The following is a 22,454-nucleotide window of genomic DNA, read 5'->3' on the forward strand; positions in this document are numbered from 1 at the left end:
CATGGCCCTAGTCTAGATAGGCAATTTCAATTGTATCCTGAAAGGCGATGTTGGCAGGAACCCCCTGCAAGGCTTAGTGAAACTAGGCATGATGGCACACTGGCTGAGGTTATGGTACCGGTGGACTGCATAGATGTCTGGAGAACTCGCCACCCGGCCAAAAGTGAATTCACCTATTATTCAGCAGTTCATCAAATGTACAGCAGGTTAGATAGGCTATTGCTCTTGTGGGACCTGGGGACCATATACAGTTGGTGGAGCATCTGGGCAGATTCTTATCTGATCACGCATCTGTGCTCTGAGCATACACATGGGCCTGCAGTTGATTGGCTATACCTACTTGGTGGCTTCAACCAGAAACACTGTAATGTAATGTAATGTAAGTGCCAATTTGTAACGCGCGGCAATCGCTCCAAGGAGCATCTGAAAAACTCCACCTTCCAGTTAAACATCAGGGTGGTGTTAACTGGTTATTTCACAGAGAATTGGGGGGCAGCATCACTAGGGCACTGGAATAGGATACACTTAAGGTTGTCCTGCATGTGAAAAGTCTCAACTAAACACATGGTGTTAAACGCCAGCTGCACAGCAGTATTAGGGAGCAAGAACAAAAGCTAACTTGACCACAATGTCTACTACTGACAACCTGTTCTCAGAAACAGAGGTGCAGGCAGTGAGTCAAATCATAAGAGACATATGGGACACACTCTACAAGTTTACTCTGAAAGACTATACGCAAAAGATACACTGGGAGGGCGACAAGCCGAGTGGGTTTTTAGCCTGGCTTTTGCAGCGCAAGTGACCTCCTCCCCACCATTATGACTATACAGAACCATCAGGGTGACTTGGTAATCACACAAGCTGTGATTAACAGTGAATTACATCACCACCTGTCTACTCTTTATAAGAGGCTAGGCATTTGCAGTGATATTGCCTGAACTTAGTTCCTCAGTTGACATCTTCTTCCTTCACTAATTTGGGGCCAGGTGGTTGCCTTAGATACGGTTGCCTTAGATACAGATCTCACCAAGGAGGTATTACAGGTGGCCATAAAGGGTATTCCCTACTGCAAGACACCAGGCACAGATACTCTTTCCTCTGAGTTCTACCAGAGCTACTGGAGCCTACTCACTGACAGGCTCTAGGAGGTATTTCAGGAAGCTCGAGTGCCTGACAGACTACTGAAATATGTGCAGGAGGCTCTCATAAACATGTTGCCCAAACCAGATCGAGACTCTACATACATGGGCTCATATCAACTGTTAAAATTATCACCATGTGTCAGTGCATATTTAGCACACACGCTAAGGTGTGCATGTCATGCTGAGATGGACATACCGTGTTGTAGGGTCCATCAATGGTAAAATACCTGTAAAAAGAGAATAGACAGGACAATACAACATATTACATATATGAGAACGTTTGTAAACATAGGCTCTGTATGGTTTTTAACTGCCATTCCGTTATTGCCCAAATGGTGCTTAAAACACTCAGTGTCACTCATATGTGCAAGGACACTCATACACATGCAAGCAATACACATTTAATTGCAACTATGGTGGACATGCTTGTAATAAAAAACAGGTCTAAAGGTGTGAAGCACCCAATGTCAACAGCCGCCGTGAGATGTGCGATGTTGGCTGCGGGTTGACAAGCATGCTTTTCGCCCAAATTTGGTGAGCATGCTGCTTCTTTTTATTGCGGCCGCGCGCTGCGAGAAGTTTCACTTCCTCTTCTTACGACTGCGCACCGAGTGAAGTGTCACTTTTCGCTTTAAATATAAGTGATAGTGACAGAGTTTAGCGGTTAAGAAGCTGCTTCTGTGCGTGGCTGAGCGGGCCACTGCGCGTGCTGTTAATGTCGGCTTTCTCTTGTGAAACAGAAAAAAACTGGCTATTGCTGTATAATTTACGTTAGCCACAGGTTTTTTTCGGCTGCTTCGTTCCAGGGAGGGGCGAGTTCCTATATTTAACTCTGCGTGAAAACGGAAGCAATTAGATGAACAGTCTAGGTCCGTAAATGGCGGGTATAAAAAGACTAATGTGAAAACGAAGAGCTTGTGCCACTCTAAATTACAACATGGAAAAAAATTACTTTGTCTTGGAGCTCGCCCGCAAAAGCGCCAATTTTGGTCTCCATTGCAACGGGATGTGCCTCACGGGATGCTTAGCCGTCATATCTTTAAATGTTATAGGCTTGTCGAGCACCCAGGTCGATGACGCGGTGTGTGAGGACGTGGAAACAACGCCTCCTCACTCGGAGCACTAGACTGCCTACTAGTTAATCTTAATGCGCAACTGGCCTAATAGCGCGATGGATCATGATGATGTGCTGCGAGGACCCGGAGAGGCACTGTTATTTCTATCGGGGGAATCGGCTATTCCCCTTTGTTAGAAACGGGTAGCGTGGTGCAGAGCGGGTGGGACAAACTCCGGAGAAAATGTGTAAAGCATCTGCGCAGCACACTCATGGGGGACACACCGGGCACACTACAAAAGAAACTCCACACCAGGTTGCATAAAAATCAGCATATGTATTATGCAGAACACGTTAGGATATTATCACAGGTATGAACACGGTGCCAACTCCCGGGGAGCAGAGCTTCACTATCTCGGGACCCCTCCAACTCTGCTGTGTCTGCTGCAGGGAGCACATGAGGCTGGCGCCCCTCCTGGGCTGTTGCTGTGAGGTCGCTGAGACGTGACCCTGGGGACAGAAATGTCATAACCTGGAGCAGTGGTGAAACCTAAGCCATCATACTGGCGACTGCGGTGTAGTTGACGCAGGCTTGCCGCTGTCCGGCCGGGCAGCACCTGGTTCGCCCTGTGAGCTCCGTCTAGGGCAGTGGATAATTGTGGACATATGCCCCACCGACCCAGGCCTGAACTGATCACATGCTGCAAAGCGCTTTGATGCACTCTCACCTGCTGAGGCCTGGGTAGCTGAATGCAGTGGTCGATGACTGGGCCACAGGGACGATATAGGAAAGCAGTGGGCAAGACCCTGCTGCCTCAGTTGAGAGCTGTTGGATGGCTACTGACTGCGGCCTGTCGGTGCTGAGGAGGGGTCCACAGAAGTGCTCAAGTCCTGGTGGCGCTGCACCGGAACAGGTGGAGCGCAGGCCATATCGCTGCGAAGCATGGGTCGGCGGACCAGACCGCAAGCAAGCTGGATGTTGTACTTGCTGCAAGGGAAAGTTTAGAGGATACCATGAATCAAACCCGCACCTCTTTGGAATCTAAAGTAGATAAAGTGGCTTTTGACCTCACTCACCTGCATGCAGATCATCGGAAATTGGCGAACCGTACCACTTCGTTGGAAGCTACGCTTGCTGACATCAAACCGCAGGTGACACAGACGGATAAGCAGGTGCAAGACTTGCTGAATCGCGTGGAGTTTCTGGAGGACAGAGCCAAGGACGCTGAAGGGAAGGCACGACGCAACAACATCTGCATAATAGGTGTACCGGAAAAATGGGAAGGGAAAGAGCCTGCCCTACAAATGGAGACTTGGCTCAGAGATCTACTGCCGGAGGGATCCCTCTCTCCACACTTCGTCATAGAACGTACTCAAAGAGTCCCGACAAGACCTACCCCCACGTGATCGAATCCGTGGCCGCTGCTCCTTCGGATCCTTAACTATCGGGATCGAAACTCCATTTTACAGGAAACCAGGAAGGTCCAAGATATCCATATTGACAACCACAAAGTAATGTTCTTTCCGGACTATACTATTCAGGTACAGCGTCAGAGATTCTCATTCATGGCAGTAAACAAGCGCCTTCGGCAGCATGACCTGAAATACTCTCTGCTGTTCCCTGCGTGACTGCGTGTGGTTTAAGGCGACAAAACACACTTTTTTAACACCTCGGAGGAGGCGGAAGTCTGGCTGGGCACCTTCACTAGTGCAGGTCCTCGAGACAGGGCTGCAGGTGCAACACTACCGAAACTGAAGGGCCCATTTTGCCGCCGGCAGAGAGAGCACAGAGCTACGCGAATGGGGACACAGCCTTTGCCGCCTGTGGGTCAGCGTTCGGAGCTGATCCTCAGCAGGCAACAGGATGCTCTACAGGTAATAGCAGAAATCAACGTCTCACTGAGGACAGAGGATGCATCTAACTCCAGCCAACGTGACCTGACTAGTGACGATGAACAGATATATGGGTTGCAGAATTCGCAGGACTCGAATGACTAGCCGGATGTCACCCCGCAGACGGCGGACCTGATCTCATGGACACTGCAAGCTCCTGTATTGGTGTGGACTACAACTGAAGGTATTGGGGTGTGTGTATAGGGGCATGATGTTGCTGGGCGCATAGACATTTGCGATATAAGTTGTTATGACCCCACACTGTCTACTCACTGCCAGGATCGTTACTGTACTTCATGTAGAAGGCGGTGGGACTCAAATGCATATTTCGTTGTTGCTTTATGAACACTTATGCACACAACCCACTGGATTTGTGCCCCTGAGCTGACATATGTAATTTGCTTTTTATAATATGTTCTGCCTGTGAATGGGGAGCCTCTGAGACGGTTGACACGTGGATTGTAAACTAAAGTAGAGCAGTCCGCAGTACACCCCCATAGCATTTTGACTGTTATCTCCAATTGGAGGTTTGGACGATTGCTAGTTGCATTTTTGCAATTTTGGTATTATCTATGCTCATGTCTTTTTTTTTTTTTTTTGATGGGACGTCATTTGTTATGAGTGGATTCATGCAATGTCATGTGCTGCGTGTCAATATGCTAGGTAAGATGTGCAACGCTAAGTCATATTCAATGCATATGTTTGATGCGCTGCTGCAGACACACGTTAACCTGACACGTTGTAGGGGCTATGTCTTCTTTTAAGATTGGTACATGGAATGTGAGGGGCATGCACTCGCCCTCACGTAGGTATCAGATTTAGGATCTGTATATTGTAGAGTAATGTGTCACGAATGCTCAGTAGATATCATTTTCAGTCTATACCATGACGCCCTGTGTAGTCTGTATTGTTGTCACTAGTGCAGTAGCCACGTCTTTCCGTATCAGCCACAACAGTAATCTGGAGTGCTCTTCCTGAAAGAGTTCCAGAGGTCCAATATTTCCCTCCAACGCTACCCACTCCCTGCGGAGTGAGTCAACTTCAAGGCGCGTGAGGTCAGCTTCCAACTGTCGCCGCATGCCTGCTTGTGCCCCAAGGCAGTCCCCCCTGATCACAACCTTGAACGCGTCCCACTCCTCCAACAGTGTTATGGCTATACCGGCATTGTCCTCGAAGTACTGGTGGATATTAGCAGCTAGTAGGTCACGGAAGGGTGCATCCAATAGCAAGTCTGGTTGCAGCCGCCATGTTGGGATTGGCGGACGGGGGTGCTCCCATGTTTATGCCAACTCCGGTACATGCGGGCCAGAACGGATTTGTGCCCACCAGAAGGACCTCCCTAAATATTCGAAGATTGTTTAGAATCCAAAAATATGCTACGGAAGCCTGGTCCAGATCTGGCTGTCTAGTAGTAGACCTGGAAAAGACCTTTGATTTGTTAGAATAGCCTTATCTTGCAGCAGTCCTATGCAAATACGAGCTGGGATTATTTGCAGCTGGTGCAATTGTTATATCAGCGTCCCACAGTTCGGGCTCGGATGGGCAAGCTTATGTCCGATGAAATCAGGTTGGGTCGAGGAACTAGACAAGGGTGCCCCCTGTCCCCGTTACTCTTTTCCTTTGCCATGGAACCATTGGCAGCGCTCCTCCGGGAGGGTGGCGCAGATTGGGGCATTCCCTTGAGCGATGGGCTGCACACAGTGTCCCCATATGCGGACGACCTGTTGTTGTATATGCGAGACCTCCACGCTGTACCGCTGTAGATATCAGAGCTGTTTTGTAGATTAAAGGCGATATCGGGCCTCAGGGTAAACTGGTAAAAATCAGGTGCTTACTCCTTTCGCAAGGACGTAGCTGCGACTGAAATAATAATAGACGTAACCACGCTTGACTGTTATCCGACCAAGTTCAGAAACCTAGGAAAATACATTTACAGGTCTCCAGCAGACATACTAGAGGGTAATCTGGTTCGTGCCATCTCCTCAATAAGGTCACAAGTGCAATAGCATTAACGTGATGAGCTGTGTCATCTTGACCAAAATGATAGTACTACCCAGATTACTGTATTATTTTGCGAACCTTCCGGTGTATGTCCCAGTGAGGCTCTTTAGAGAATTAGAGGGATTGGTTTTTGGCCTGATTTGAAATGTGGGACGGCCCAGGGTAGCACTGCAAGAATTTTGTATGCATCCCTGGAAAGTGGTGGCTTAGCAGTTCCACATCTGGAACTATATTACCTAGCGGCGCAGCTACAGTGGGTCACGTGGTGGCTTAGTGGTAGGAACCTGGCAGATATGGCAACCGACATGACAACTTGGACACAAGCCCAGATATGTGGACTGTTTCACCCGCTAGTAAAGCTTCCTCACCCGTCACAAATACATGTTGAACTGGCGCATAGATGTTATAGGAGGAGCCTTCACCTCACGAAGGGCACAACCCCGTATGCCCCGGTACTGCCACTTCTCGGGCCGCCCATAGGCAGGGACCCTATAACGGAGGTAGCGTTGACGTCCTGGGTTATGGCGGGGGTGGAGACACTGGGGGACTTATACGCAGACGGTGTTGTACTACCATTTGCGACACTAACATCTGATAGTGGATTGCTGGTGGGTCAGTTCATTCTGCATGCAGCAGTTATGCGGACGCTCACACTTGCATGGGGGGATTTACCTAAAGAACCGCGGACACATCAGCTGTTGCAATATCTACATGTAATGGGGGAGGGGTTGCCTGTGATACACTGGCTGGTGCAGGCCTTGCTCGTCCATGTACTGAAGCCACTGCAAAAACACCGCACATATTGGACTGAGGACAGAGGCCATCCCTGGATTGATAAAGAAAGAGAACGCGTTTTGGCTGGTGTCACACACATACCGCGAAATGCACGTTTCAAGCTTATACAAACTTACATATTACACAGGGCGTATCTTTCACCGGATAAGACCAATAAATATTTTAATATCAACACTTCCGAATGCCCAAGAGCCGCCTCCTAGGCGCGGATCTATTACACATGCTATGGTCTTGTCCCTTGCTTTTATACTATTGGCGTACAATATCGGAAATACTTGCCAACTGCACTAACATTGAGGTACCTATTACATGGGAGGTTTGCATCCTGCGGTTTTACAAGTTGACCACGGCTAACAGGGTGAGCTCCAGATTCTGGGACCTGGGCTTCATAACAGCGAAGCGCCTTATAACTAAGAGGTGGAAACACAAGGACCCACCGGAGGTATCGCATTGGGTGCCACTCCTTGAAGTATGGGCACGAGCGGAGGGCACTACCCTTCATAGGGAAGAAATGGCGGGCTGCGCAAGTATCCCATCGCTCAGCCCTTGGACGATATGCTCAGAACACTCACGCGCTCTGACGCCCCACTGCTGGCGCCCCCTGCGCAACAGGCTGGGCCCGACACCTAATGAGCCACCCGGAGGTGGATGGAACGTTTTCTCTATATGCCATTCTAGCTGTTGCTGCCGGACCGGGAGAGGCCCCCATAATTCTTAGTGACGCTGTACGGAAATAGCACCTATCAAACATCACTTTAGGGAAAAAAAATAAACATGTCATTGCATAGGAAGCAGAAGTAGTAGCCCACACCTTATACTAGCACGACAACCTAGTCGCGACTACGCTCAGATGGCACACTGAACACTGGATACGTACTCATTCGGTCATTTGATATCCCTTTTGTTTTGATTTATTATTTGTTGTTGTTAGATGTGGTTGCATTGTTATACAAACTAATATCTAATGAACGGGGTCAACATCTGCACATATATCGCTGTACTTGCTTATGAAACGTTACCCGATGACATTCGAGAGCTGAGTCCTGTTATGTATAGCCTTGATCTGTATATATTACTGTTTTCACGCATTGTCATGCACAGATATGTAAAGGTGCGTTACACACTTCTACTCCGACCCTCCATTGGAGATGACAGACTGTGAGGGCTACAGGAGCCCAAGGCTGCCTATACACGTATGAGTAACATCGCACCGCAGACGAGAACAACACTGAAATTATGAGATGGTAATGCCCTGATTCACATGTATAGTGCTGTCGAGTAAATGATATTGTAGCTGAATAGAAGTAAATGTGCAGGGCCGGACTGGGAACCACAACCGGCCCTAGCAAAGTGCTCGGCTGGCCCCCCTCCCCACTCGGAGGGGGAGAAGGGGGGAGGGAGGGGGCGGCCGAGCACTTTGCTGGGGCCGGTTTTCGGCTGATTGTGTTACAGTGCCGATTTTGCAGCTATGCTGCAAAAACAGCCCTGTAACAAAAACGGCCCCCAGGGGCCCAAACCGGCTCCCACCCATGCGGCGCACCGGGGGATTGCCCGGTGCCCGCTATGTCCAGTCCAGTCCGGGCCTGTAAATGTGGATGCTTGTATATAACTGCATCAGAAAAAGTAAAAAATGCAATAAAGATATATATTTTTTTAAATGAACACAGTGCCAACTGACACCCAGCAATCGTTTACATGGGGTTATTTACAGGGCAGGGCCAATCGGCCTCTGCCAATATCATCACAAGGTACAAAGATAAGTGTAAAGAATAAATGTAAAGTCCATCAGCTTTAGATGAGAGATCATGCAATTAGTGACTTTGCAATAGGTATAAGGCATAAATCAAGTAGGCATAAACATGACGCATCATAGCATGAAAACATTAATAGCATGAAAACATTATTAGCATAAAAACATTAATAGCATGAAGGCATTAATAGCAGGAAGGCATCATCTCAGGCTTCTCCTTAGGGTAACAAGAGAACGTTATGCATACCAGTATTAGCATAAATCACGTGGACATAAACATGAAGCACTATAACATTAGTATCAAGCATAAACCACCTTTGCCGTAGGCCTGAAAGGAAAACATCAGGTTAGGCATAGAAATGCAAAATGCATAATCATGAGCATAAGTCCCCTTGGTAGTAGGCCCAGAAGGAAACCAGCATTGCATAACATTAGGCAAAATCACAAGCATTAGGCTTCCTCAGGAGCATGAATACATTGGGCCTGAACCGTGAGCAGGGAGCCTAAGACATAATCAGTAGAGCCCCGGTGACGCAATAACCCCTTCCTTAGTGGCACATATCCTCAGCCGGGGTGAGAACATTATGCCGAACACCAATAATGTGCATAGGGGCCATCCAGAGACACCTCAATACATCTGGGCATCAACCTGATGCATATAGCCGCTTTTGGCAAAATAACAGCAGGAGTCACATGGGGTATACACACATTAGCATGCGCCACCTCATTAGCAGCTGGGGGAAGGTCACATTATGCAGAACACCAACCTGGTCATCGTTAGGGGGAAAAGAATCCATTAGCATTATAAACACACACATTAGGCATCATCATGGCATAAACAACTCCGGCAGTGGCCACAACCACATAAGCAGGAGTCACCTTATAACTCTCTCCAACGTTGTAGCCATGCAGAATGAGGCCCACCAGTTACTGGCTAGGTATGAGTCCCTCTCCTGGACTCAACAACCAGATTGCCCTCCCCTCGGTGCAGCTGCCTGCGTTCTTGCGGTGCAAACGTGATGAGCCACAGGACACTAGCCCCAATGGGCGTAGGTGCGAGCCCCCTCTCCGAAGGAGTCTGGCCCACAAAAGTAGTTGCCCCCAATGTCGCAGCTGCCCACTGTCTGACGGGACAGCTGCAAATAAGCATGGGTGCCACGGTGCACTCACTGGAGGGGCGGGCACCGACAATGTGCCCCGACACACTCCCCCCAACCACAGGACCACCACTGGGCCCCTCACTCACTGGCAGTCCAGGGCCTCTCGTTGGGCGACTCCTGCAGTCTCTGGGCACCTAACAGGTCCCGCTGCTGGGACCTCTCCTCCTCTTCACCAGCGGGGCAGGCCAGGCACCACAGCATGCCTCGAGCCCTCCTCCTCCGCGGGACTCCACCAGGCCTCAGCTGCTGCGGGGCTCTCACCTCCTCTGGTTTCACCCGGGTCCCCTCCTGGGACCCTGGACTTTAATGAAGAGCCCGCGAGGCTCCGACATCCCTGCAGGCCCGGGCCACAGTCAGGCAAGCGCACCTGGCTTCCTGGTCGGGCCGAGACTGTTCTCCCGCGGCAGTGATTTTCTCAGTGATCCCCGAGAGCGGGGACAATACGAGGTAGGCTCCTGTTTAGTTATTACAGCCAAAAATGCGGTGACAACGCGGGTGGGTACTGTTGTAGCGCTCACGAGGCGCTAGGTAGGAGAGCATCTGGCATTACTGGGCAAGATCAGCGGTCAGTGGGCACTCTTCAGTACAGAGCCGCAGTTCCTAGGAACAGTCATCTCCCATAAAGTGGCACTCCTCCTGGGTCAGCGGTCTTCAATCCAGTAAGGGGACTCTCACTAGCCCTGTTGACAGCAGAGGGGTACAGTTGGGCACAGGGGCCAGCACACAGACCCATGCGGCAGTACCTCCTAGCAGGGTGTCCCCTCTCAATCAAGTCCACGCTCAGTCTGACCACATGGAGGCACAGCCCCCTTATATATACCCCCCTCAACCCACATGCCACCAAGGGCTCGAACCTTCTAGAAGGCTCCAGCCAGTTCCAGTCCCATCTGTCACTGTGGGGGAGGTGTAGGGCACCTTGTCACTTCAAACACTAGATCGCCAACCCACCTCAGACAGGCAGGCACAAAGCACACCAACAATGGCGTCCATTTTAGAAGTGAAGTTTCTACAATGGTGAAAACAAAGGTGCGTACCTCATTGCACCGCATCTATTATTTTCCTCTCACACCACAGATGGCATATACATTTCCTACCATGAAGAAGATTTCCCCTAAAGGGGGGGTTTCTAATATACTTATGTAAGGCAGGAAGCACACACACTTGACACTGCTCACCAGCGCTAAAGTGTCCCACGTCCTACAACCACTCATTCCACAACAGCAAAAAGGCTAGGGGGAAAGCGAAAAAGTTTGGGATGAACCTGCAAGCAGGGCCAAGTCCAACACCCTTCAATCCGCGACTGCTTCTAATAGCGCGGTGCAGTGCTATGGTATTACGTGATGGTGCCGGATGATACTGTGAGCCGTGAGACATAAACGCATGTTTAAAGCTAAATTATTTTCATAAAAAATATTATCACAATAGATTTAATAGGTCGTTTGTTTACTTAACCCCTTCCACACTCATGACGATCTGGGCTCGTCATGGTGTAGCCTCCTCGTACACTGATGACGAGCCCAGCTCGTCATGAATGATGGGAAAGTCAATAAGTCAGCACAGGGGGGGAAAAGCCTTAGCAGCCATGGAGTTAAAAGGCGTGGTACGATTCAGAGAAATCTCTGTTTTGGCACTTCAATAATGGCACCCTCATATCACAACTCTGGTCGATACTTTCACTACATGCTCAAGTGGATTGTATCTTGTTCAGGGTTGTATTTTTGAACTGTCATTATTGGAATGTACAGTGTGCTGCTGATCTTACTGTCTGCTTAGACAGTTCCATGGTATTTAACAAAAACACCAGAGCACACCATGCTTGAGTTACTCTCATCCTTTGTGCATTAGGCACTCTTCTGCAACAGTATCCTTGTATGATAGAGTTCCCCATCAATAAATATCATGTAGCTGTAGATCAGTCAGTTTTTATTTCTTTATTCGGCACAACATCCAACAGCAGACACGCGTTTTGCCCTACCAGGGCTTCCTCAAGGCTCACCAACGATATAGTTCACACCCTGTTTGTTCAAAAAACTCAACAGGTTTGGGTTTCAAAGTAGAATACCATATGTCCAAAATACTTAATGTAAGATTCGCATTCTATTTTCCACACATATTACTGCACGTTTTGTGCCAATACTCAGTCCTCTGAATTCACCCGTGCTGTGGAGCCATGATAAGTTCCATCGCGCGTTGCACTTTTACTTTTCCCAGCGTCCGTGCATATACGAAATCCGTAAAGGGAAGGCAACAGGCCAGCCAGAACGGCAGCTATAACCAGAAGCCGCCAGAAGCATGAAGGACACTGAAGCATCCCAGCTCTCAGCACAAGAGCAGGAAGGAGAGGAAATGGCCAGGCCTACTACCACAAGGGCCACGCACACAACCTCAAGATGCAATAGCAACATACAGAAACGCCATGGAGAACAGGAACCTGAAGGCAACCAGCACTCCCCAGCAGAGCATAGCTATATAACAGCTACCACTACCCCACATAATACGGTAAGTCCCAAACACGGGAACCCTCTTTGGAAGAACGTCCGCAGCAGAGGAGAAAGCAAAAGTGTCACGGGGGAAAAAAAAACCAACGGAGGGCTTGACAACAGCCAAAAGAAAAAGCAGAAGGCCTAATCTCAGGGCCAAGTCTGTGTAACTACTCCAGCAAAACACAATCACACACAGGCAACAAGGGCCGTCCAGCAGCCAACAATGCCAAAGTCCCATCAAGGAGGACTCAATGGTCAGGAAATACAATCCACAGCAAGGGCATTCCAAAGGCCCAAACCCAGCTCAGCGCAGCAGTCACTGAGAAGGGGAAGGAGGCGGAGGAGAATAAGGCGTAGGAGGAGGAGGACGGAGACCTGCCCGGAACATCTGGATGGCAGAATCAGCCGGGGCATGGAACAACAGGCTGCCATCAAACGGAAGGTCAATGAGCCACTTCCAAATATTCTCAGGGAACATGACGTACCAAAGCCAAGCATGGCGACGGAGGGCGACTGAGGAAGCCATAGCCCAGCCCAGCACCTCCGAGATGTTCAGAGTGGAGCGGAGAATAAACGCTGCTAGCTCCCGGCCATCCAAAGCATGATGCCGTAAGTCCACCTGAACAGTCTCCTGGGAAGCGGCAGATCCCAGAGACACAGCCGAGTCCCACAGGGAAGAGGAGACCCTCGCCAATACACACAAGGTGTTAAGGGCCGGCAGGGCCGCACTAGTTGAGGGCGAACATGTTGCACCCCCAAGAGTCCAGCCAGCGGCCCTCCCGGGAAGGCAGAGTCAACAGTGGCGGCAGGGAGAGGAAAGCGGTCCTCAAAAGTAAACTGGCAGCAGAGGGGTGGAGGGAGAGGCACGTGCGTCACGTGGCGCCGGAAGGTGATGGTGCAGAAGGTGTTGAGGCACCGGATCCCCTGAGGCAATGTGCCTCCAAGCTCCCTTCAGGAAAGTAAGGAGCGAACCCTCAAAGGGGAGCAGGATCTCCCTCCCACCAGAGCCCTGGTTGAGAACCTCTAAGAGATGGTCCGCCGGAAAATGAGCAGTCGAGTCCCCCATGCGCAGAATGCCCACAGCCGTGAACACCACTTCCGCCGTCCACGGGGAAGAACGAGAAGGGCCCGGAGGGGGACGAGGAATCCCCCCCCCACCTCGGCCCAGAGCGGGACGAAAGAGAGATCACCGACCCTTGTGGCACTGCCCATAGAGACACCGGCGCCTGGAAGGCGTCAGCTCAGCCTTGGACACGGCCTTCGCCTGGCCAGAGGGCTGAGCGGGGCTCGGGGATGCGACCCGAGCCCCGGCGACCTCCTTCGACACCACAGGGACTGCCACGGAAGTTTGCGGCGAGGGAGGGGAGCCGTGGCATGAAAGAGGGACCCCAGAGGGGCCACACCCCAACAGCACCACATCCTTTAAGCCAGGCTCCGAACCAATTGGCGCCAGGGCAGGAGCCACCGGCGGTGCCGTGTAGGGCGCCACGCGAGTCAAGGGATCCGTCAGCGACCAAGGAGGGGAAGCTGGAGGAGACGCCAGCGAGGCCCGCAAAGCTGCAGCGTATGTCTCCATCTGGACTCTCAACGCCCCCTCACCAGGAAATGGTGGATAGGAGGACAACACGTGGGCCGCATCACCCGCTGAGAGCCCACGCCCCCGGAAGGCCGAACACAAGTGCCCGTGGACAAACTGCGACACTTATCCACCTGGGAGCGACTCTCACGCAACATTGGAGAAAGACGAGGATGACGACCACAGCCATATCTGAAGCCGTCCGCCGAAGCGGATCAATGGGAGGAGGTTGACCTGGAGAGACGCGCCGATAGAAGTTTCATTCGGCGCTCCCGCGGCAACTTCAGCTTCAACTATTGACACGCCTCACAATCAGTGGTGCCGTGATCCTCCCTCAACCACATACAAATGAGATGAAGGTCCATCGCCGACATAAGGCGCCCACACGACGTACAAGTGTTAAAGCGCGAAGGCATTTGCACACTTTTCCACCAGACAGAAGACAAAAGGTCCTCAAACAGACCCGCAGCAAGACCAGATCCGCGTTGCATGTGGAAAAGGAAAAAACTGACGTAGGCGTGCTGGGGGGGCCCTTGTGTCTTTGCTGACGTCACGTGCGACGCCTGGGCGGAGTCGCGTGATGTCGCCCCACCCCCGGTGCGCAGGGATGCTGTGGCAAAAAGTTTCCGGATCCAGTCTCATGCCGGGGGATAATTCTACGTTTAGGAATCTGCGGCTAGTAGTCTCTATCAGATACTGATTTAAAAAATACTGCCAGAAATTCCCTACTACACTATACGAGTTTTCATCCGCGAACACTAAGGGAGAACTAACCTTATGGACAATATCTGCGACTGCGCAGAAATTGTAGCAGTATACTAGACTTCAAGAACCAAGCTCAAGGGTTAACCAGTAAGTTACAACAACGAGGTTACCCTGACAGAATCAAAAACAGAGCAAAAAAATGAGCACGCAATCAAAACAGAGATGGACTATTGGACCAAGTCTCCAAATAAAACACCAGTATCCCCTTGACATGCGTAACCACCTACAACCCAGTTTCCTGCAAAGTAGAAAAAATCACACAAAAGCACAACATTTTAAACACTGGAAATCGACAATGGAAAAAAATACTCTTTTCATATAAAAGAGGTAAAAGTCTAAAAGACAGCCTGGTCCACACAAGACCTCAACAAGTGAACAAACCAAAAAAACACTATACACAACGCATGGGGTCTCCCCAGGGTCACTGACCATTACCCTTGCAGTGATTGCAGTGTGTGCCATCTAACCCGACAAACCAAAACTCTTAATCTAGAAACGGGCAAAGTATGGGAGATAGGCACACATACGAACTGCAACACAGACAATGGTACTACTACCTCATCACGTGCCCATGCGGATTGAGGTACATAGGCATGACGAGCCAAAAAATAAAAACAAGATTCTGTGAACACAAAAGAAACACAACCCGCATGACAAATCACTTCATGGAACAAGGTCATACTACGAATGATATGGAGTGGGTCATAATTGAACATCTTGAAGTAGAATGTGCCAATATCCAACAACAGCTGCTGGAAAAAGAACAATGGTGGATTTTTCGTCTGTCAACCCACATAAGAGGTTTAAATGATAACATACCATGGAACTGTCTAAGCAGATAGTAAGATCAGCAGCACACTGTACATTCCAATAATGACAGTTCAAAAATTACAACCCCAAACAAGATACAATCCACTTGACCATGTAGTGAAAGTATCGACCAGCGTTATGATATGAGAGTGCCTTTATTGAAGTGCCACAATAGAGATTTCTCTGAATCTTACCACTCCTATAAGCAAACAAACAACCTAATAAATCCATTGTGATGATAGTTTTTCTGAAAATAATTTTGCTTTAAACACGCCGATTATGTCTCACGGCTCATAGTATCATTCGGCACCATCATGTAATACCATAGCACTGCACCGCGCTATTAGAAGCAGTGGCGGATTGAAGGGGAATAGCCATTGCCCCGAAAGAAATAATAGTGCCGTTATCATGCTGCGTCACGCTATTAGGCCAGTCGCGCATTAAGATTAACTAATAAGCAGTCTAGTGCTCCAAGTGAAGAGACATTGTTTCCACGTCCTCACGCACCACGTCATCGACCTGGATGATCGACAAGCCAATAACATTTAAAGACACGATGGCTATGCTTCAAGTGAGGCACATCCCGTTGCAATGGAGACCTAAATAGGTGCTTTTGCGGGCGTGCTCCGAGACAAAGTAAGGTTTTTCCATGCTGTAATTCAGAGTGGCACAAGCTCTTCGTTTTCACATTAGTGTTTTTATACTTGCCAAGATGCTAAGGGGTTCTGGGACTTGCTAAGATCAAGAGACAAGCCCATTGATCAACAACTGACCTGTAATATCCCTGGTGTTGCCTGGTTTGCCCACTTTTCGAAATTGTATTCGGCTCATACAGGGCCTTCGAAACCAGACCCGCTCCCAATGCTCAGCTCCACAGATCTCCCACTAAATGAAGTCCCATTCACCACCTTGGAAGTAGAGAAGGCAATCAGGTGCATCGTTTCTAACAGAGCGGCAGGCCCTGATGGGATCCCGGGCGACCTGATAAAAAATAATCCCCCATCCTGGAGCAGACTAATTGCTGCTCTTCTTAATGAGGTTGTGTTGGGGGGGTCTTTCCCTGACTCTTGGAGGGGGGCTGAAGTAGTCCCCATTTTCAAGAAAGGTAGTAGGGAGGACCCAGCCAATTACCGCCCCATCAGTTTGCTGGATTCAACGCAAAAGGTAGCGGGGAAAGTGGTATTGGGCAGGATTCTGGAGTGGGTGGAAGAAAATCAGATATTGTCTGATTTCCAAGCGGGTTTTAGATCAGGGACCGGCACCGTCGAGCAGACATTCCGCCTTTTAATGCTCTATTGGAAGGTAGTGGTGCTAGGAGGGGGCAGTTTATATTTAGTCTTCATAGACTTAAAAACAGCCTTTGACCTGGTTCCAAGAGCGTTATTGTGGAAGGTCCTCGACGAGTTAGGTCTACCTCCCTACCTGTTGGCCTTGCTGATAAAATTTCATGAAAACAACTTTGCCCAAATCAGATGGGGTGCCCAGGGCGAAAAAACCCCGTGTATTCCAGTAGACAGAGGCGTCCGCCAGGGGTGTGTGCTTGCCCCCACTCTGTTTTCGCTTTACGTCAATGGAGTGGTGGAGCACCTTCTCCAACATCCTGCAGATGCACCATCCCTGGCCGGAAGGAAAATCCCGACGCTTCTGTTTGCGGATGACACCCTCCTGATTTCGAAATCACCCGCAGGCATACAGTCACTACTTTCCAGCTTTAAGGCCTTCTGCGACACCAAGGGACTGGCCATAAACATCGGCAAGACCAAATTTCTTGTCCTCAACCCCCCTAAGAAATCTGTTAAACCCCCCACTCTAGACTCTGTTGCATTAGAACGGGTCAGAGAATTTGACTATCTAGGCATACGTCTTTGTGATAGTATGAGCTGGAAGGCCCATCACCAAAAAGTGTTTCTAACCCATAAGAGGATTGTTGGTGCTTTACTAAAAGAGCAGCGTGCTTCCTCCATAAAACCTATTGGGGCACTTCTTGATATCTACAGGGGTAGGGTTGTGAGTGCAGCACTGTATGGTGCAGAACTTTGGGGTACCCAGAGAGTGGATACTTTGGCGCACCTAGAAAATATATTTCATAAAGATCTGATGAGGCTACCCCAGAGCACCCCCACAATCCCCATCTTGCTTGACGCAGGTACTCGCCCAATCTGCGAACAAGCAAAATTACGCCCCTTACTTCTATGGTCTAGAATCTGGAACGTCCCCGAGCTACACAGTTATGCAGACGCCCTAAAAGATGTACTGTCCTTACCTGGCTGGCATAAGATCGCCTGGCTCAGAGAGGTAAAGAGGGCATTGTACAAACTCGGTCTAGAAGCCGCGTGGGAAAATAAAACAGCACCTCCCAAACAAGAACTGAAGAAGGCTTACTGGTCTTGGGTGGATAATGAGAGAATTGGTAAATCAAATCACCCAAAATCTGTTGCCAATTTCTTAATGGTTAAAGATATCCCCTCCAGAGAACAATACCTGGATTTGATTCACAGTTCACATGACAGGGCATTATATTTCAAATTCAGGGTTGGGGTCTTACCTTTATGTCAGTTTACCTCCACCTGGAAACCACCATTGCAAACTGTACCGTATTGCCCATTCTGCGAGCTAAAAATTGAATCTGTTGCACACTTTCTATTTGAGTGTCAAGCTTATATGGCCCCTAGACGGAGGTGGTTGAAGCCTCTTTGCAGGAGCCTGGGAACTCGCTCGCATCTGGAAGCTTTAAGAATTCTGCTCTCAGACACAAGACCCTTTTTTGCTATTTGTTTGGCTAAATTCCTAGGCTGGGCCTGGCGCATAAGATCTGCTAAACAACTGATGATACAGTAGAGTGTCCCTTTTCATTTGTATAAATTCTACGTTTCTCTCGTGTAAATATGAATGTTTTAACGGTAATATGAATTGTAAACTGCTTGTTTCGACTATTGTTTTTATGCTGTCATGTTTGCTTTTATGATATGTTTCTATATCGAAATAAAGCTTACTACTACTACTACTTGCCATTTCCGGACCTAGACTGTTCATCTATTTGCTTCCATTTTCACGCAGAGTAATATAGAGGAACTCACCCCTCCCTGGAACGAAGCGGTTGAAAAAAACCCGTGACTAACGAAAATTATATGGCAATAGCCAGTTTTTTCTGTTTCACAGAGAAAGCCAACATTAAAAGCACGCGCAGTGCGCCCGCTCAGCCCCGCATAGAAGTCACTATCACTTATATTTAAAACGAAAAGTGACACTTTGCGTGGCGCGCAGTTGTAAGAAGAGGAAGTGAAACTTCGCGCAGCGTGCACCCGCAATAAAAAGAAGCAGCATGCTCACCACATTTGGGCGAAAAGCATGCTTGTCAAACTGCAGCCAACATCGCACATCTCACGGCGGCTGCTGACATAGGGTGCTTCACACCGTTAGACCTGTTTTTTATTACAAGCATGCCCACCATAGTTGCAATTAAATGTGTATTGCTTGCATGTGTATGAGTATCCTTGCACGTATGAGTGACACTGAGCGTTTTAAGCACCATTTGGGCAATAACGGAATGGCAGTTAAAAACCATACAGAGCCTATGGGACCCTACAACACAGTTTGTCCATCTCAGCATGACATGCACACATTGGCGCGTGTGCTAAATATGCATTGACACGTGGTGGTAATTTTTAACACTCACTTTTTCACTTTACACCACCATTCACTAGAGAGGGCCTGAAGAAAGATCCTTTATTTTTACCGTGATCTGAAACATGTTGACCAAGGGATAATTCAGACACAACTGGTAGCTCTGACATATATTAGTGAGGTTCCCAGAGGTATTTTTAATTCTAATTTCACTGCACTTTATCACTTCATCATACATAACATCTAAAAAAACCTGCTCCACTGTAATCAGGTGTCATAGCACAGCCGGGTAGCATTCGGCTACCCAGCTGGGAACCCGATGATGAAGCATGACACCAACTAGGTTGATGTGTGAGGGTTCTTTTCAAAGCCCATTCGATGCCCTACACTAATAGGGTGACCCCACCACTCTTCCGTGGTCCGTCTTAGTGTTTTACATTATTATTTTTGGACAAGGACGGCCTACATACTGTCCTAACTCTCCCCTTTGTTTACTGCATCTTCATGACAATGTACATATATAACAAGATACAGCCTACGCGTTTCGTCCCAACCTCACAGGACTTCTTCAGGGCTAAGTCTAAGTGTTAATTAATTCAATTCTTCAAAAAGATGAGACATCGGTCACTCCAAGTTTGATCAAATCTATGTACTATAAATGTTTCATTCATATCAAAGACCGCATCAACAGAAACTGTGTTCTCCCCAGAGTTTCAATTGTGTTTGCAAATCTAGAGTCCGATATGACTTAAATTCAGGTTTAAATAAACCCACCGCCTCCACAACCCTTCTCGTAGGTGCTGTCAAAACATAATTGTTTCACCCATCTTTAGAATTCCTTAAATGTTCTCATCTTGTAGCTAGCAAAGTCGGAGTTAACACCTATTCAGGCGTTGAACATTCATTATCTGGTTGAAGCGAGAAGGGATATCCAGTTTGAAGAGCTTGAAACAAACTTTTTCTTTGCCTCCTCAAATATGTTTTTTATCTTTTAAGATAAAGGTTTTTGCTTAATACAAGCATTACGTACAGTTACTGTGCTCCTCTACCCTTGTGTTTTTGCAATCTGTCAATTCTGTTTTTTTTTCTAAACGATTGTCCCGAAGAGTGAGCACTGTGAAATAGTTTGGAATAACAGTGTGCAGCGATTGTATACCACAACCGTTTGTCCTGCTATTAAACCCCTAAAGACTACTGATAATTTTGATGTCAAAAACATAGTAAAGTATGTTTCTTGTTTCTATATCCTCAGAACAGAACATAATTTAAAGCAAGGAGTAAATCAATGGAGTATGTTCTTGTTGGAGAGGCAGATTAAGATCCCGGAGAACTGTGCCTTAACTATGTCAAGAATTGGTGCTTGTTGTCTTTCTTGTGATTTGGCTGTTTCTGCAGTCTTTGGAAAAGGTCAGCACCTTCAAGGTTTCATGACTCTTTTGGTAGTTTGGAAGATAATCTTCTTCAGGTGCACACTGCTCCTTCCCTTCTTAATCCCTGGGTAAGAAGTCTCAACAGGATTTGTAAGGATGTTATAGGTCTTGGAAAACAGCTGGGGGCAGCACCCTGGTGATTTTTTCAAACAATTCATCTTTTACACTATGCAAAGCATCAGAAGCATGCTATAAACATTTGAAACACTTTAACATTTGACACCATAACACTCTATAATGATGTACATTTCAATGATAATGTGATCTTTGCTGGGGATATACCTGTGAAAACTGACATGGACCGTTCCACTGCATTATCTCGGATGACAAATGATACTGTTCATCGAAATTTGCACGTGCTTTCTATGATTTTTTAAGATTTTTTTAGACTAAGACCCAAGCTCCAATTAGCGTTTGTTTTAGGGCGCATCTTCCCCTCTGATGAAATGCTTTACTATCCTGATGGGTTGCTGTGATGATATTTTGACAAAGTGGGTAATCTTCTACATATTGACAGCTAGGGAAACAAACTGTGCCCAAGGCATGTTGGGTCACATGAAGGGACACCTAAAAAACCATGAAGCTGTGGAGTAATACGTTGATATAAGGCAGAGGAAGAAGAAGCTGAAAATTAAACCCTTTTCTTTAAAAAAGTTAAAAGCACCTGAAAGTACCAAGAGGGGTCAAAGTGCATTTGAAAATACATTTCCAACATGATATATATAAATGGGAGGAGTTCAGCGTGCAGGCATCCCACAGTACAGGGAGGAAATATCTGTTCTTAGTGAAGTCATGCACTCCAATTTATGCTTCACTTAATCTCATTGGCTACCTTAAAGAATCACTGCACTTCCCTTTATAAGCCTGCACTATCTTGCTGCTTGTTTTCTCCAGTTCTTTTTTCTTTTTAAGAAATTAAGGAACATTGTTTTCTTAGCGTGTAATTTAAAAAACAAGTAATTGTGACTTCTGAAAGAGTTTGTGACAATAAAGAGTATTTTTCTTGTAAGTGTCCCTTGTTCTTACACATGCAGAAATAATCAGTTTATGAATACTATATATCAATTCAGAGGATATACATTGAAAATAGAGAGAGAGATCTCACTTACCTCTCCAGAGTTGTAACGATGCTGAAAGTACACAAGGGAAGACAACAATAGCCAGGCAGAGCAGAGAAGCTCATCCGTTATGAGTGCAGAGGAAGAGGATTCAACATGGAGGCTCTCAGTCCAAGTCACTTCAAGGACCATCTGCAGCACCTCCATGAAGGGGACATTAGAAAGGAGCAAGGCCACTTCTGGAGGCAGAAAAGATGAATTAATAAACCACCAAAAAATGAATGCACTGGCCTAATAAAAGTATTGCGGTACAAGTACTGAACATTTTCATGACATGGATACTGCATTTTCAGGAATGTTCACAGCTGCTACTTAAAACGCTTTACTTGTTTAATTTACAATTCTATTTTACAATACGAATTAGAGGCATACAGTAGGCATCAGTTTAAAAGTTCCTAGAAATCAGAAAAAGTTTCTTACTTGTAACCCCAGTTGTCCACCATGAGTATCTTCTCTAAATTCATGAACACAGTACGTATCGGCATTGTGTGCAGGAGCTTGGAAAACGTTTGTGGGAGAGAGCTAAGCTCGCTAGTGTTTTTAACGAACTAGTTACTTACATTCGGTAACAAAATATCTGTAGGAAACATAGGTTAGTTATAGATTCCTTACCTTAGAATTACCACCAGGCGTCAGACTGGATACGGAAGTTTTTGGTCAGCAGTACCCCTGCCTGCGCTTCGGAAGGTGGGGTCGGTTGCCTCCGTGTTTGTCGCCATCATCGTGGTCGTCAGGATGACGATACGGTAGCTGCATAGACGCCGCCCTTGCTCACTGAAGTCAGTTCTGTACACGACTTTCCACGCCAGAAGCGCAGAGCCATGCAAGCCACTGGTGCACAAAACTAGGGCTT

General features: G+C 47.8%; 1 protein-coding gene across 1 annotated transcript in view; it reads right to left on the reverse strand.

The window, feature by feature from the left end:
- MEI1 (meiotic double-stranded break formation protein 1) overlaps window positions 1-22,454 on the reverse strand; it is a 3,731,473-nt gene that overhangs the window by 796,991 nt on the left and 2,912,028 nt on the right. The window contains exon 24 of the mRNA XM_086963480.1: window positions 21,593-21,780. Within this exon, the coding sequence (XP_086819606.1) occupies window positions 21,593-21,780 (188 nt within the window). The remainder of the gene's footprint in view (window positions 1-21,592; window positions 21,781-22,454) is intronic.

This window comes from Lissotriton vulgaris, chromosome 1_1, assembly GCF_964263255.1.
Source record: "Lissotriton vulgaris chromosome 1_1, aLisVul1.2, whole genome shotgun sequence".
In the NCBI taxonomy this organism is placed as follows: Eukaryota; Metazoa; Chordata; class Amphibia; order Caudata; family Salamandridae; genus Lissotriton; species Lissotriton vulgaris.